Raw genomic sequence first — 17,931 nt, 5'->3', positions numbered from 1 at the left:
CATGCGGGCTCCAGTAGCTGTGGTGCATGGGCCCAGTAGTTCTTCTATGACATGTGCAGTCTTCCCCGACCAGGGATCGAACCCATGTGCCCTGAATTTGCAGGTGGATTCTTAGCCACTGTACCACCTGGGAAGGTCCCCTATGTCCTTTTAACATGAAGCTAGTGTTCTTTTTGATAACATCTTTATTTTTGGCATGCTAGGATGTCTCAGCTTTTACATCATAATTTCTGCCTCAGCTTACAGCCAGTGGTTTCTCCAAGGAGCTCTGATTATATTTGGTGGAGTGGAATTTAGGTGACAGTCTGAGTGCTTTATTAATTTTTTGCCTGGCAGTTTTAACACCTCTTTTGCATTTTCAGCATTTCCTTCACCATTCACTATAGTTTTCATTGTCATTTTTAATATATTCACTATTCTGAACTAACATAAACTCAGGTAGACCACATTTAAATCCATTTCTCAAATGTGAACATTTTTAACCCCTTTTTGCTACACTTTTCAGTTTCTCTGATGCCATATTAGTTCCTTTGATTCAGTTGCAGGCGTCTACACATGTGTTTGGTTTTTGTTAGATCCAGTGTTATTCTTGGTGTGAATAAACTCACTCTGGTTTAACTTTGTAAGTACTGCAAACTCAACGTTTATTAACTTGCTTTACATACACTTCTGAAATAAATTATCCTCATACCTCTCTGAAAAGTGATGCTACTTTGTTCACTGTTGAGTTAGTGAGATCTTAAAGGCAAATACTGTGAAACGTTTTTTTAACTGTGGATATTCCCAGTGACAGCATACCTGCTTTGTTTTTTGGTGTCTGACTACATTTTGCATTCAGAATTTCCTCTATTTCCACAGCCCACTGAATATGAGTGTGCCTGTGTGCACACTCACAGAAACCTTTTAAAGTCACTTATTCCTAATTGCCTTATTCCAGTTTCCTTATTTTATCCCAGTCCTAGGATGTTTTTAGTACTACTTCATCAAAGAAAGTAATGAGCAAGGAGTGAATATGGCTTATTTTTGCTGTATTCAGTTTATAAATGTTGCTCTGAAATCTTTAAAAAAAAAATTCCCTTTGGATTTAATCATGTCTGATTTTTGACCTGGAGCAAGTTGCTATCAAAAGTTAGAATTAGGGTACTTCCCTGATGATCCAGTGCTAAGACTCTGGGCTCCTAGTGCAGGTGACCCTGGGATTGATCCTTCGTCAGGGATTTGGATCCCACATGCCACAACTAAGACCTAACGCAGCCAAATAAATAAATATTTTTTTAAAAGAATTACTCTCAGGATACGGTGTTATCTGTTACCAAAACAATAGTACTTTGCATTTATGCAGGTACATTAGTTTTTTAGGCTCAAATCTTTGGAGATAAACAGTGTAGGTTGTTCTAGCTTCATTTTACAGTGCAAAGAAATTGAGGTTTAAAGAGGTCACAGCAGTAGTCGAAGAGCAGACTCCAGAGCCCAGACTTTGCTGTCAGTTCCTTGTTTTTCATCTCTGTACTCCAGTGCCTTCAGATAAGTCACTGATCCAGTGGTACATTCGTTGGAACCAGAGGGACGAAGTAATCCAGCAGAAGTGGATTAAAATATGTTTCTTGTAAGAGGGAAGGGTCTTAAAGAGTAACCAGTTCGGGTTCTTGTACAAGTGACAAGTTGAATAAATTACAGGTCCTGCATTTGTCGGTCATCACCTTGCTCGAGTACTGCTCTTGTGGAAGTGTGTCTTCCCGGTGTCCCCTGAAGATCTAGAATCAGAAAAGAGCCGAGGAGACTCCTTTACGTGGCAGGTAACCTTGGAAGGACGCGCTGGTGCTCTCTGTGGTAGGTTGAGTTTAGTCTTTCTCTCCCTTTCCTCTGGCTTTTTCCGTCTTTTAACTTCACATATACTTGTATGTTTTAACTTGAGGGGGAGAATCTGCTTCTGGTGGTTTTTATTATTGAAATAATTGATTTGTTGGCAATTATTATAACAGAAGTATGATGTAAAAAACCAAATTTAAGCATTCTTCTCCTTGGGATATTTTATTATAATATGATCTACTTGAGAAATGTCAAAATTTCTTTGTGTTAAGTGGGCATTCATTTCTCGTTTCAGAAAAACTGGGGTTGAAGTTAATTAATATTGACTAAGTATGGTTTCTATTTAGCTTTTTATTTATATATGAAAGTTGTACCCTTCTACAATACATAGACCATTAAAAATAGTATCCACATTGAAAATTTGAGCTAAGGAGAAGACATGGAAGCACAGACTCTTTTTCTGAAGCACATTTTCTTAAAAAACATCTTTTTTAAGAGTAAAAATGGCATGAATAAACAAAACCAAAATCAGTGCTTCCTTTAAACTAGTCTAAATTGTAAATATTTGCTTTATTCTATATATGTGATAACTCCTTATGAAAACTTATATGTTTTTCAGGTAACATCTGTAAAACCTAACATGCTGACTTAAAAGTCAACTGGGTTCCTCAGAACTAGTATAGAATTGGTAGACTTGAAGGTCTACTTCTGAGTTTAAGGGCTGAGTAAAACCCCAAGAAAGCAACATTTTGTTGATTTGGTTTTCGGTCTCAGTAATCCTAGGAAGTTTGATTTGTTTTTTTGTTTGTTTTTTCATTTTCACTGGAAGTAGAAAACACTAGTTTCCTTTTTTCACTAGAGTTTCAAAAATTTTTTTGGTTTTCACACATTTCTTTATTCTTAAAAAAATGTGAATGCTGTACCAAAATTGAATGCTTTTTTCATGCTTCATTACATTCTACTAAGTAAAGGTCTGTTCTGTTTTTCAGCTATCAAGAGCTTTGTTGCCCACTGTGGTGATCTCCTTACTGAGGAAGTAATTCAGCATCTTGTTCCACCACTTCCTTGCGCTGTGGATTTGCTAACTCAGTAAGGATCCGCTATTTAGATTTGATACAGATTTTTAATAGGAATCAGTTACCCGCTGGTTATGTAATACTTTATGAAGTACATTAATGAGGCCAAATTTCTGTAGTTGGTGAATGATTTTCCATTTGTAGAGGAAGGCAAACAGTTACATGATTTTTTTTTTTTTAGGGTAGGATCTTGAAAAATACATATTAAAAGGGAAGGAAAGTTACTTGGTGGATAATGTATCTTCCATACAGTCAGATTTAACCAAGAAAGTAAATATTAAGCCTGTTAACCTTTTCAGGTATGCGTTTTACTGGTTTGTTAGTGCTGTTCTGTGTTCTTAAGAACCAGATGCTTGTTAACAGTTTCCGTTTTTTGTTGTTCATATTTTTCATGTTTAATTTATATTTTTTTAAATACAATTTATGTCATGGTCACTGATAATTTCCCAATTAATGAAATGTAATGTACAGTTTAGGGAAAGACTTTCCAAAAAGTGTTTAATAATACAACGTTTTATGTATATGGAAAAATACATGTGCAACTTCCTATGAAACTATAATTATTTTAAAGTAAAAAGCTGAAGAAAATTATAAAATAAAAACACAGTTCAGACAATGGCTTGTGAAGCATAACAGTAAAAGTGAACCCCCGTGAGTTCAGCACGCTGGCACAGAGGTTAATGAATGTTTGCAGTAACGGACTAGAGAGTAAATATTTTAGGCTTTTCAGTTCAGACAGTCTGTGTTGCTCCTGCTCAGTTCTGTTGTTGTAGCTTAAAAGCAATCATAAAAAAAAAAGCAATCATAGCTAATCTGTGAATGAATGAATGCAGCTGTGTTCTAGTAAAACTTTATTAATAATAAGGGGAAGTGGGCCCAAATTAGCTAGGCCCTGGACTAGAACACTGATAACTTTTGAAGTTTTATCTGTGTGCTCCTCTTTAATACCATTCTTTCTGCCCTACTTTTGAGGTGATCACCATCTTGAATTTTAGAGTTGTCATTTTCTTGCAGTTTTCAAAAGTATATCACATATACATGTTTCCCTAAACAGTTCCTTGTTTAGTTTTGCTTGATTTTGACTAGACAGATGGTATATTGTTTCTGAGGCTTAACTTGTTTTACTCAACATGATATTTCTAAACTTCCTCTACATGCAAGTATGTTCTTTTTGGTTGCTGTTTAATATTTAATTGAATATACAGCAACTTACCCTTCTGTTCAATGAAATAACCAAACTATTTTCCAAAATTTTTTCATATGTATATCCATAGTAAATGGGAGTACCCTTCAATCTACTTCTTCACCAACACTTAACTCAGATAACAACTCTTGTTTAATCCAGCAGGTGTAAATTGGTATCTCGTTATGATCTTATATGTATCTGATTCCTGATGCTTTGTCATACTATATGTTTATTGTTCCTCACTATGTCTATGAAATCCTTATCATGCATATATTTACCTATTTTTAGGTAAAATAGTGATTTGATTAACAGACATTCTTTTTTTTTTCTTGGCTGCGCCACATGGCTTGTGGAATCTTAAGTTCCCTGACCAGGGATCGAACCTGCGCCCCGCAAACATTCTTAATTTAAATGTCAGATTTATCAGTCTTTTACTTCTTGGTTAGTACTTCCTATCTTTTGATTTATAAAATATTCCTGCATGGTGTTAAAGATGCTTTTTTTTTTCCCCCTCTCTAAAATGTTTAAGGTTTTTGTCTTTCACATTTGTGTTTAATCCATCTGGAATTTATTTTTGTGTTTGGATGACATAGGGTTCCAATTTCATTCTTTTTTAATATGGATAACATATTGTCCCATAATAAAGAAATCCATGCTTCCTCTCTCTGGTAAATGCCAGAGCACAGTCTGTTTCTGTATTTTCTTACCATATTCCATTGATGTGTTTGCCCATTTCCGTGCCCATACTACATTGTCTTTATAATAATAATAAGTTTTAGTGTCTGCTGGGCAAACTTTTTGACCTTTTTCATCTTTAGGCACAATTTGGCCTTTTTGCAGTTTTGATTATCTCCTGTTGAAATTTTAATTGGAGTTAAATTGAGTCTATAGATAAACTTGAAGATAGCTGACCTTTTTATAATATGCATAAATATAATACCTCTACTATTGTTGAGGTTGTTACAAAGTAAAATTTTACTGTGTGAAAGTCTTAATGTCTTTAAAAAAATTTATTCCTAGCTAGTTACTTCCTATTTTTCTTTGCATTTATTAAATAAGTATGTGGGAGTGAAAATGTGTGTGTCTGTATAATCTCTTTATTGCTAGTGTATTAAAAAATATAATTGACCTTATATCCAGCTACCTTGCTTAATTTTCCTATATCAAGCATTTGTAGATTCTTTAGGATTTCTCCCTTTATGGTATTTATTCATATATTCATTTGTGTTCTCTCTCTCCCCTATGTGCTAACCAGATGACTTGACTACAATTTAAAACTGAATAGAAGTGGCTTATTAAAGGGAATGCTGCTTATGTTTCACAAATAAGAATAATGTTTGTGACAGGCCTTTTATTTTATTATTTAATTTCTTTTTTATTGCATTGAGTCTCTATTGCTGCACACTGGCTTTCTCTAGTTGTGGTGAGCAGGGGCTACTCTGAAGCACAGGCTGTAGGGTACACAGGCTCAGTACTTGTGGCTCACAGGCTCTAGAGCTCACGCAGGCTCAGTAGTTGCAGCCAGTGGGCTTCATTGGGTTTTGATTTTTTTTTTAAATTTCATTTATTTATTTGTGGCTTCACTGGGTCTTTGTTGCTGCGTGCGAACGTTCTCTAGTTATAGCAAGTAGGAGTCTACTCTCTAATTGCGGTACATGAGCTTCTCATTTTGGTGTCTTCTCTTGTTGCGGAGCATGGGCTTCAGTGTTTATGATATGTTGGCTTAATTGCCCTGTGGGATTTGTAATCAGCCTGGACCAGGGATCAAACTCGTGTCATGAGCTTTGGCAGCCAGATTCTCTTAACCACTGGACCACCAGGAAAGTCCGGTTCTGATTTTTATAAAGTGGTTTAATCTGATAATTTTAATGTAATGAATTTTACTGACTAATTTTTCACTAGGTTGCATTCTTGAGATAATCTGAGCGTGGAAATAGTTATCCATTTTTGTAAACTTACGGATTTGGTTTGCTTATGTCTGGGATTCTTCACATATATTTAATCAGTGAGACTGCCCTATACTTTTATTTCTTGTGCTGCACCCCTCAGGTTTTCATTAATGTTATGCTAGCTAGGTACTCTTGCCTGGAAAATTCCATGGAGGGAGGAACCTGGTGGGCTACAGTCCATGGGGTCTCGAAGAGTCACACAACTGAGCAACTTCACTTTCACTTCACTTTCATGCATTGGAGAAGGAAATGGCAGCCCACTCCAGTATTCTTGCCTGGAGAATCCCAGGGACAGAGGAGCCTGTTGGGCTGACGTCTATGGGGTCGCACAGAGTCAGACACGACTGAAGCGAAAGCAGCAGCAGCAGCAGCAGCCTGATGGAATGAAGTAGGGGAATGTTTTATAACAAGGAGCTTTTAGAAGATTGAAATTATGTGTCACATGAAACCATTTGTAAAACAGTCTGGACCTGATGTTTGATTTGTAGGAATTTTTTTAAACTACATAGTTCATTTCCTTAGTTGCTTTAACTATTTGAGATCTGGCTTGGGGTTTTGTTTTGCTTGTTTGTTAGATTTTTCCAGGAATTTTCCCATTGCATCTTACTCTTCAAATTTTTTGGCATGAAGTTATTCTTAGTATTCTTTTATTTCTTTAATGTCTGTTAACTGTCATGTCCCTTCATCAGTTTCTGATAAGTTTCCATTATGCCTTCTCTTCTGTTTTTCCTGACCCATCTCATGAGAGGTTTTTTTTTGATTCATTTATACAAAAAGTAACTTTGCTTATGTTGAACTTGTTTCCTGTTTCATTAGTTATCACTTGTCAGTACTCCTGTTTCTTTAAATTCTTTTTCTTTTTCTAACACCTTAATTTGAAAGCTTAACTTGTTGAATTTCTTATAATTCGTTTAATATAAGCTAAGGTCATAAATTTCCCTGTAAGGATCCAGTTGCTCAATCCTAAAAGTATTAACATATATTATTTCCATTTTTTTCCAGTTTTATGTATTTTTCAATTTCATTATAATTTCTTTGGAGTTGTTTAAAAATATGTTTTAAAATTTCTAAATGTATGGAGCTGTTTCTAGATTATAGTTTTGTTAGATTGTTAACATAATTACATTGTTCTTAGTGAATAAGATCTGTACATTTCTTTATCCAATGTGGTGTATATTTTGTTGGATTCATATATTTCAGTTGTCCTGGAAAATTGGCTGTTATTTCTTCAAATATTGCCTGTTTTCCATCCTTGTTAAACTTTCCTTCTGGGGCTTTGGTTAGACAAATTTTCGGTCTTTTTGTTTTGTCTTCCATGTCTCTTGTGTGTGCTGCACTAAGTTGCTAAGTCACATTTGACTCTTTGCAACCCACTGGACTATAGCACACCAGGCTCCTCTGTCCCTGGGATTCTGCAGGCGAGAATACTGGGGTGGGTTGCCATGCTCTCCTCCAAGGAATCTTCCAACCCAGGGATTGAATCTGTGTCTCTCATACCTCCTGATTTGGGAGGCAGATTCTTTACCATTAGCACTATCTGGGAAACCATGTCTATTAGTCTTTATCTAATATTTTTTTCTTTCTGCTGCTTTCTGTGTGATTTCTTCCACAACCTCTTCCAGTTCACTAATTCTGCCTTCAGCTGTATTTAATTCAGTATACCTTTGCCTCTGCCAGGACCTGGGACCATTTAAACTGTCTTTAGTTCAGTTCAGTTCAGTCGCTCAGTCGTGTCCGACTCTTTGCAACGCCATGGATCGCAGCATGCTAGGCCTCCCTGTCTATCACCAACTCCCGGAGTTTACCCAGACTCATGTCCATTGAGTCAGTGATGCCATCCAACCATCTTATCCTTTGTCATCCCCTTCTCCTCCTCCCTTCAGTCTTTCTCAGAATCAGGGTCTTTTTAAATGAGTCAGCTCTTCGCATCAGGTGTTCAAAGTATTGACGTTTCAGTTTCACTATCAGTTCTTCCAGTGAACACTCAGGACTGATCTCCTTTAGGATGGACTGGTTGCATCTCCCTGCTGTCCAAGGGACTCTCAAGAGTCTTCTCCAACACCACAGTTCAAAAGCATCAATTTTTTGGTGCTCAGCTTTCTTTATAGTCCAACTCTCACATCCATACATGAGTACTGAAAAAACCATAGCCTTGACTAGACAGACCTTTGTTGGCAAAGGCATGTCTCTGCTTTTTAATATGCTAAGTTGGTCATAACTTTCCTTCCAAAGAGCAAGTGTTTTTTAATTTCATGGCTGCAGTCACCATCTGCAGTGATTCTGGAGCCCCCCAAAAATAAAGTCAGCTACTGTTTCCACTGTTTCCCCATCTATTTGCTATGAAGTGATGGTACCAGATGCCATGATCTTAGTTTTCTGAATGTTGAGCTTTAAGCCAACTTTTTTACTCTCCTCTTTCACTTTCATCAGGTTCTTGTTCACTTTCTGCCATAAGGGTGGTGTCATCTGCATATCTGAGGTTAATGATATTTCTCTCGGCAGTCTTGATTCCAACTTGTGCTTCATCCAGCCCAGTGTTTCTCATGATATACTCTGCATAAAAGTTAAATAAGCAGGGTGACAATATACGGCCTTGAAGTACTCCTTTTCCTATTTGGAACCAGTCTGTTGTTCCATGTCCAGTTCTAAATGTTGCTTCCTGACCTGCGCACAGATTTCTCAAGAGGCAGGTCAGGTGGTCTGGTATTCCCATCTCTTTAAGAATTCTCCACAGTTTATTGTGAGTCACACTGTCAAAGGCTTTGGCATAGTCAATAAAGCAGAAATAGATGTTTTTCTGGAACTCTCTTGCTTTTTCGATGATCCAGCGGATGTTGGCAATTTGATTTCTGGTTCCTCTGCCTTTTCTAAAACCAGCTTGAACATCTGGAAGTTTGTGGTTCATGTATTGTTGAAGCCTGGCTTGGAGAATTTTGAGCATTACTTTACAAGCGTGTGAGATGAGTGCAATTGTGTAGTAGTTTGAGCGTTTTTTGGCATTGGCCTTCTTTGGGATTTCTTTGGGATAAACTATCTTTAAGATATCTCATTTATCAGCCCTACAGTGCATGGGCACAAGCTCAATTGTAGGTTCTTGTGTTGATATTGGTGTTCCCACTCTGATTTTAGCTCATTTTTTATTTCAAGCATTTTATGTTCATTTATTTTGGGGGGTAGTCTGGGGTTGGCCTTGGAAGTCTTTCTTCAAGTCTAGCAATGCAAATTATCTTTTATCCAAAATCTAAAGTGTGTTTATAGAGGAAGGCCCTTTAGAGAGTCTAATCTGCCCTACTTATAGCAGTAAAAACCCTTAGCAATAAATTCTTACTTTGTTGTATTCATCTTATTTTCTGTAAATGGACACGCATGCAAACAACCCTCTGAACTAAATTCTATTGTATTTAAACCAACTGAATGCTGCAGGATTTTTAAGAATTGTAATTTCTTAACGTCTTGCCAGTACAATTTAAATATTTTTCATGTAATCAACTGTAATCCCCCCATCTTGTTTTAGAGCAATACAAAAATACAGTGGATTTGTTTTTAACTTCCATAACTAAAAAATTCTACCCAGGTTTTATAAATGTTGTTTACTAAGGTGAGAGAGAATGAACAGAATCAACTTTTTTTTTTAATAAAATGACAAGTCAAAAATAATTATTTGCACTTCCCTCATGGCTCAGTTGTAAAGAGTCCCCCTGCCAATGCAGGGGACTTGGGTTCCATCCCTGATTGGGAAGATCCCCACATGCTGCAGAGTTACTAAGCCCATGTGCCACAATTATTGAGCCTGTGCCCTAGAGCTTGGCAACTAAAACTGCTGAATACCACACACCCTAGAGCCCATGCTTTGCAACAAGAGAAGCCACCACAGTGAGAAGCCCACGTCCTGCAAGTAGAGAAAAGCCCAAGCATCAGTGAAGACCCTGCACAGCCAATAAGTAAATAAATATTCTTTTATTAAAAAAAAGACTACCAATCATAGTCTTTGTCTCTCAAAAAAGAAAAAAATATATATAATTCTTTTTTAGAAACAAGAAATATCATGCAGTATTTTTCTAGCAAACACACATGAATAAGCGTTACCAGGATTTCTTAGAATACCTGGAAACCACATGCCATAACAGAATAGGAAATTTATTCCAGTGGCACAGCAAAAGTAATTCCATTGAATTTCTGTATTGCTGCAGGAGATGAAAGCTTCACTCCACTTGATCACAAGGCAAAGAGTAGTAATCCTTTAATAAATATTTGTTAGATGAGTGAACATCAATAAAATGATGTTAATACCAGTAGTGAGAATGAATAGAAGATTAAAAAAGGAGTACATGAAAGTGAATGAAAGAGAGTGACAAGAGGAGGTGATAAGAGATTTTATGACTGGAACTTTTGGGGAAACATTGGCTCTGCTTGTGCTTTATCAAAAGTGAATTTGTTTTATGATTCTGTGTATTTTTTTTTATGATTCATTGTTATTTGGTGAGTGCATTCCAGATGAAGTTTTCTAACATAAAACACTTGGATTTTTTTCTAGATCTTTGGGCCTCCTGTTTCTTTGGCCTGTTCCTTTTCTGCATAATAGAATTTAGTTTTCACAAATGCAATGTTGTAAATTTGGGGGTTTAGTAAGAGTTTCAGCTAATAGACAAAATAGGAACAACCTTAGATGTCTTAGCAGAATATATTGTTTTATGAAGTATGATAGAAAGATAGCTAAATGGTTTTCATATCTGACAGTTGTCATTGCTCTTTTAACTTCAAACCACACATTATAAGAAAATAAATAAGTAGGGACTTCTGAGGTGGTTCACGGCTTAGGTGCTTACATTCCAGTGCAGGGGGTATGGGTTTGATCCTTGGTCAGGGAGCTAAAATCCTACATGCCTTGCAGCCAAAAAGCAAAAGATAAAACAGAAACAGTATTGTAATAGATTCAATAAAGACTTTAAAAATGGTCCACAGTAAAAAATTTTTTAAATAATTTTAGTAAATAAAAGCATTAGTGATCACTTATATATAATACCTATTTTATTTTTATATGTCAATATGTTGAATATTTATACATTGTTATATAACTTACACACTTGACATACACTTTTTCTTTTACTTTAAGGCTCTCTTCAATACTAAAAACATATGGAAGTCCTTTGAAAACACCGTCAGTAGTTTATAGACAAAGGCTTTATGAATTGTTGATTTTATTATCTCCTGAAACCTATGAAGGTAAGTTTTACTATTTGTGGTTAATGCAGTGCCTGAACAAATGGATTATATGGCAGTTACTTTGTGCTTTGTGTTCAGGAGGTTTTGGGAGTTCAGTCTTAACCCATGTGTTTACCATTTTATAGTAAACATGGTTGTTGTTCAGTCGCTAAGTTGTGTCTGACTCTTTGGGATCCCATGGACTGCAGCACACCAGGCTTCCCTGTCCTTCACTACCTCTCAAAGTTTGCTCAAGTTCATGTTCATTGAGTCAGTGATGCTATCTAACCATCTCATCCTCTACCGCCCACTTCTTCTCCTGCCCTCAGTCTTTCCCAGCATTAGGGTCTTTTCCAGTGAGTCAGCTGTTTGCATCAGGTGGCCAAAGTATTGGAGCTTCAGCATCAGTTCTTCCAATGAATATTCAAGGTTGATTTTCTTTAGGATTGATTGGTTTGATCTCCTTGTAGTTCAAGGGACTCTGAAAGGTCTTCTCCAGCACCACAATTTGAAATCATCAATTTATAGTAAATAAAATACATTAAAAAAGAAGACTGTTTCATGCCTTGCTATCTTCTCTCTTCTGAGAAAAATGTCCCTAGTTTCAATGTGTGAGAGAGAATGAGTCACAAAGATTAGTCTTGATTCTACTCCAGGGTTTTCTACAGAATATATAATGCAGGTCAATTAGAAATTTGACCATTCCTATTTTCCTTCTGGACTGCATATCTACTGTACACAGTTACCTTCCATCATTCCATTCTTACCTCTGTCCAGATAGCACTTTAATCTTGAGTGGTATACCAAGGTATAATTTATTTTATAAAGTTTATAATGTAGGTTTTGCTTTTATTGGGTTCAAGATGACTTCAGAATACTTGAATACTGAATTTGGTAAAAAAAAAAAAAAGCTTGCCCTTATTTTGCAATTAGTTCTATATCCTTTCTTGTAAATTTCAAATGCAGTTTTAAGATAATATATTGCTACTACTACTGAATAATTTAAGATGCTTGTTTCAAGAGGTGAAAGTTGGAAATGGTCTCTAATGGGAGCACTTTTTTTTTAATTTTTAAATTGTCAACTAACCATATTAAGTTAATATTACTTCACATCTATTCCTTTTGGGGAGTTCCCTGGCGGCCTAGTAGTTAGGATTTCAGGCTTTCTCTGCAGCCCGGTTTCTATCCCTGGCCAGGGAACTGAGATCCCACAAACCACTTGGCATGACCGGAAAAAGAAAAGAATTTATATAAACTTTTCACCATGGTTGTCCAACAAAAGCAGAATTTTGTCACAATAGTTGCTTAATTTTCTTAAGTTTATGGAACAAAACTTGGGTTCCTAATTTTTATTTCCTTAGTTTCATTATGGATCTCCATTTAAGTATTTTAATTTTCTCCACACTGAAAATTGCTCCTCATTAGCATCAGAAAGTAATGTATTTCTACAAGAGAAGCATATTTGCATTTTTAAACTGAATCATCTTTAAAAACTTTGTTCAGGGACAGTTGGACGGCCAGCAGTTACTTTAAATGAGAAATGGAGATACACCACTGTTTTCACATTTAGCTGTAGTACCAACATAGCTTGCATGTTATGCAACCAACAGAATTATTGTCTTGCACATACTGGTAACTAAACTAACAGACATTCCTTTAAGCAACTCTTACTTGCTTCATTAAACTTTTATTGATCCTTGTCCACTGTCCCCAATTCCTGTTTATAATCTCTCCTTTCTCTAAACATAGCTATGCTCTTTCTTCATCCTCTATGAAATTTAGTATTTCCTACCTTCGTTTTTTAGTTAACGTGTGTGTGTCTTGTGTCTTATATCTTCTTAAAGGGAGGATTGTCAACAGGGAAATCCCTGTTTAGTAATTATTAAAACATCAAATTGTGATGGTGAAATTGTTTAAAACATCCTCAACTCTAATGATACACAATGAAATATTTATAGATGCAAGTGATATGCTTTCCAGGGATTGCTCCAAAATAGTGTGGAGGGTGATGAGATAGTCAATTGAGAGTATAGGTGAACCGAGATTAATCTCGCTGGTTAGGATGAGTGGCATTCATTTGCTGGGGTGGTGGGGAGTTAGGGTGCCATTCTGCTAATGTTATGCCTGCGTTGTCTGCCTTTGTTCCTTTTTTCTTTCTGTTTTTATGGTCCATGTCATTTTATTTTAAGTGATGGTAGTAGTATTTATTTAGTGTATAAAGTATACATACACACATGAGATGTCTGTTCTTATCCTTGTGATCAGCAACACATAGTTGAACTTTTCATCGGTAGGGCATTTCTCAGGGAGGAGAACAGATTAAATAGGCTGTGATAGATTAAAGTTAGCTGATAATGTAGATTAAAGTTCAACCTGGGCTCTTTAAACCCCATTCTCAGACCTGTTAACTGCTATTGCTAAATTGCTAATTGCTCTTTTTCTGTGACTTGATAGGAAACCTCAGTGCAATCCTCAAGGAGCTGGCTGCTGACCTGACTGCCCCCGATATACAGGTGGCAGCATCCACATTTTTACTCCCACCCCTCTGTCATCAAGATGATCTTCTGATATTAAGTCCTTTGCTACAAGAGACTGACCATAGATTTATTGAAGAACAGGTATGGTCATTTTTCAGTAACTCTTGGATTGATTCAACTTATGAACAGTGGTTTAATTTGGTTTTTGTTGTGTTTTTTTTTAATTGGCCGCACTGCACGGCAAGTGGGATCCTACTTACCTAACCAGGGCACAGAGTGCCAACCACTGGACTGCAAGGAAATCCTGAATAGTCATTTATTAAAACCTTATATGCAATTTTTTTTTCTTTTAGCTCCTGCTTGGTAGTGGTATTGCTTGTGGAAGTCTCGAGTATGACCCTTACTCTATTTACGAAAAAGATGTAGAGGGAGATTCGGTGCCTAAGCCCTTACCTCCAACGCTGTCAGTTACTAGCTCTGCAGTCAAGCTGTTTGGAGTTGTATGTGCTCATGTGGGAGAAGCCCAAAGGTAAACCATCTTCAGAGGTTCACTCATACTGAAATATGTTTCAGGTTTGGTAATTTGTTCAGTGAATGCATAATAGAGTGGTAAAAAGGAGGCTGTCAGAGTTCTCATTAATATAAAAGACTTCTTACAGATGACAGGTGAAGGTGAGATTAAAGGCTCTTGTTTAATTATTCAGTTGGCTAAATATTTAATGAGAAGTAACAAAGTCAGTGATTAGATTAAACTGAAAACTGCTAGGCACTATCGTAGATGCAATGCTTTTCCCGTATTAACTTCTCATCTAGCTGAAAATACGAATATAAAACTCAGTGACACAAAAACAGTGATTTATGAACCAGTGTTGCAAAAGGAAGCACTGGTTGTCTGAATAGACAAGATCTCATACTGTAGGTTCCAGGCTTAGTCCTCAGTTTAGTGGATTTCAAAAATTAGATTAAAATAGATTAGTCTTCAATTTGGTGGATTCACTTCTCTTGAAATGAACTTTGGTTTTTAAAAATTATAAAGACTGCTAATGATTTCTCATTGAAGGTAATAGGGTAATATCTTTCTTGAGGATCAAAAACCACTACTCATGTCTAGTATCCAGGAAATTCTGTTTTTATCTGAGATACTGAATGGGAACTGAATCTCTCCCATAGACTGTGCTGGTTAACAATTTGCAAAATATTAACTATCCTCATTCATTCATGTTCATTCTCTTTGTTTCTTTTATGCTTGACCAGCAACAATGCTAGATCATAGCTTTTATATAATTTTATCGGTTATGTCTTCCAGAGAATACCAATTAGGTAAGGAATTTACCTTGATCTCTTTGATGAAGAATCGCAGAAATATTTGAGTCTTGTCAGCAACACATTTCTGAAACAGGCTTTTGGATAGTCTACTTTCAGTGGATAGAAAACAAATAACATTTATGTTGATTTTTAATAACTTCATGTTGTTCTATTTTAACTGATAATAGTACTTATTCAATATCATATGGTATATGCATATTTTGAGATTAATTTCAAAAGATGATTTGAAATTTGTAGCCTATAGTTCACTGTATACTATAACTATAAAGTTATGGTTATACTTAAAACAATATGTGACTAAATTATAAATGAATGCTGTAGCACTTAAAGGTGAGAGGAAAATCACAGTGGTCTGGAATTTTTAAAGAATTACTGATGGAGAGAAGATCTGAACTAGTCTGTGACTGTATTGTTATACAGTGCATACAATTAATTTAAAATACTTAATTTGGATTAATACAGCAGTAACTGCAGCCTTGTGGGCAAAAGATTTAAATTAAGCATGTTCTTGAAAGACACTGTTAAGCTCTTTGATAGGTCTCAGATAAAAAGTGGGGGAAAAAAGCATACTTCTTACAAGCTTTCCTTTTAAAAAATTGGTTTTATTGCTCTCCTAGAGAAGGTGATTTTCTTTTTGATTTTACCCAGATTTATTGCCCAGTTACAGTTTCAAGGAAATGGTTTCTTATTTCTGTTTTTTACAGTTTAATGAACTTTAAAATGTGCCACATTTCTTTTTATCCCACCTGGATAAAAATAACATATAGAATGAATATTCAGGGGAGGAGAGGTTTTGCTTGTCTCAATGAATATGTTGAACCTGGTAAAGCAAAGCATATTCTTTTTGAAGTCTAACGGAATAAAAAATAGTAGGCGGTAGTTTTGAGGGTTTTAAAGGACATGGTCTGGCAGGATCCTACATTCAGCAACTATTAGCAATCTCCAGTGGATGCCCTTAGAGCACCACAGAGAAACAGAGGTAGCAAAGTTGAGCTTCTAGTTTCCTGTTATCCCAGAGATGTTACTTGTTTACAAGGCAGACCCTTCTCTGGCCCATAGATTTGCATCTCTAGAAAAGAAAGGTCTTAAAGTACCTGTATTCATCAGGTGAATGTTTTCAAGTGTTTTGTTGTTTTTGTGGTTATCTTTGTGTTTAAACAGTTTAAAAGAAACTCATAACATGAGGTTATCCTAAAATTAGAAATGGGTTTTTACTACTTTATTTATGCACTTAGAAATTAAATTATCTTTAAATCATTGATTATTTTGACTGTAGGATTCTAAAAGTAAGAAAACTTTGCATTGATAATTTTAAAGCACTAAAATGTTTAAAGCGCTTCAATATCAAGATATTTTATACAGAGAAGAAATTTTTACTGTTCTTATACATGTGTTATTTATGGTTACTTCCCAATATATTTTGCACCTAATTACAAAGAATGAATTACTTAATTCATCTGAATTAAGTACCTTGACTGTACATTGCAGTCATTTGAATAATTTTTTAAAACTTTTTAAAATGTAGGTTCTGATTTAATAGTAATGGTATGCATACTACATTGAACATTAAAATTTTTTAAACACCTTAGGTGATCCTGGCATGCAGAGAACAGTGCTAAAAATGCTATGAAGTAACATAGAGTGTAAATTGATGGAGAGAGAGGAAAAGCATAGTTATAGCTCTCAGTAGTAAAAATTTTCCCCATTATACACCCTCTCTCTGATATGTATAAGAAAGGTAAATCAGCATTGTCAATATTTATGTCTTTCCTGTTTACTTAATTACTTGTATATTTTCATTTCATCCAGTCTCAAAAGTTTTATTATCTAACTTTGTTCTGAACTAATCAGTTCAGTTCAGTCTCTCAGTCGTGTCCAGCTCTTTGTAACCCCACGGACTGCAGCACGCCAGGCTTCCCTGTCCACCACCAACTCCTGGAGCTTGCTCAGACTCATGTCCGTTGAATCGGTGATGCCATCCAACCATCTCATCCTCTGTCATCCCCTTCTCTTCCTGCCTTCAATCTTTCCCAGCATCAGGGTCTTTTCAAATGAGTCAGTTCTTCATATCAGGTGACCAAAATATTGGAGCTTCAGCTTCAGCACCAGCTAATTTTATTAATTATATTAATATGAACTAATAATTATATAATTGATACTACTTAGGAATACAAATTCAGTTTTACTAAAAAGTGATCATCTCCATCTTCCTGAAAAGTCAGAATGTTTTCTTGTGATCTGTGTCAGAATATGGGAATAAAGGATGGAGAAAAAAGTTTGGGCTCTGGTAGTCTCATTTAGGGTCTTTGGCCTGTGAATGTGGGCAAGAAAATAGTACAGGTCAGATTTTATTACAGTATAACAAAATTCTCAAGCTCTAATCTTAAGTAATTTTTAGTACTTTCAACATGACACAGTTTCATTATAATAGGTGACTATGATATGGTCCAATAATGATGTTTTAGGTTTTAAATTCATAAGCCTGACCATATAGTTACCCTTAATTTTTCTTCCTGCAGGGCAATTTGGTTATAAATATTTTCTTGAAGCAAAGTGACTTAAATACGGTCTTGGAAAACAAAATTTTTATATGATACATTTATTGTGTTATTTATAATAAAAACTAGAAATGGCCTAAATATTCCAAACTAGAGAATTAGTTAATTAATTCTAATAGCAATTTAAAATTATTTCAGTATGTGTGGAATTGGAAAAATACAACAAACTAGTTAATACAATGAAAGAGAAGCAGACGCACAGATGCAGAGAACAAAACTAGTAGTTACCAGTGGGGAGTGGGGAGGGGGCGGGGGAGAGCAACGTGGGGTACAAAACTGAGGGGCACAAACTGTCATGTATGAAATAAGCTTCAAGAATACACTGTACAATGTAGGGAATATAGTTGT

General features: G+C 35.7%; 1 protein-coding gene across 10 annotated transcripts in view; it reads left to right on the top strand.

The window, feature by feature from the left end:
- Nucleotides 1–17,931, top strand: part of HEATR5A (HEAT repeat containing 5A) — a 96,259-nt gene that overhangs the window by 33,828 nt on the left and 44,500 nt on the right. For all 10 annotated transcript variants that reach the window (XM_043921432.1, XM_043921425.1, XM_043921428.1 and 7 more), the window contains 5 exons: nt 1,678–1,830; nt 2,799–2,898; nt 11,134–11,243; nt 13,677–13,840; nt 14,053–14,228. In XM_043921432.1, coding sequence (XP_043777367.1) covers nt 1,678–1,830; nt 2,799–2,898; nt 11,134–11,243; nt 13,677–13,840; nt 14,053–14,228 — 703 coding nt within the window. The remainder of the gene's footprint in view (nt 1–1,677; nt 1,831–2,798; nt 2,899–11,133; nt 11,244–13,676; nt 13,841–14,052; nt 14,229–17,931) is intronic.

Source organism: Cervus elaphus, chromosome 13 (assembly GCF_910594005.1).
Source record: "Cervus elaphus chromosome 13, mCerEla1.1, whole genome shotgun sequence".
Taxonomy (NCBI): Eukaryota; Metazoa; Chordata; class Mammalia; order Artiodactyla; family Cervidae; genus Cervus; species Cervus elaphus.
This window is presented reverse-complemented; position numbering and strand designations above follow the sequence as displayed.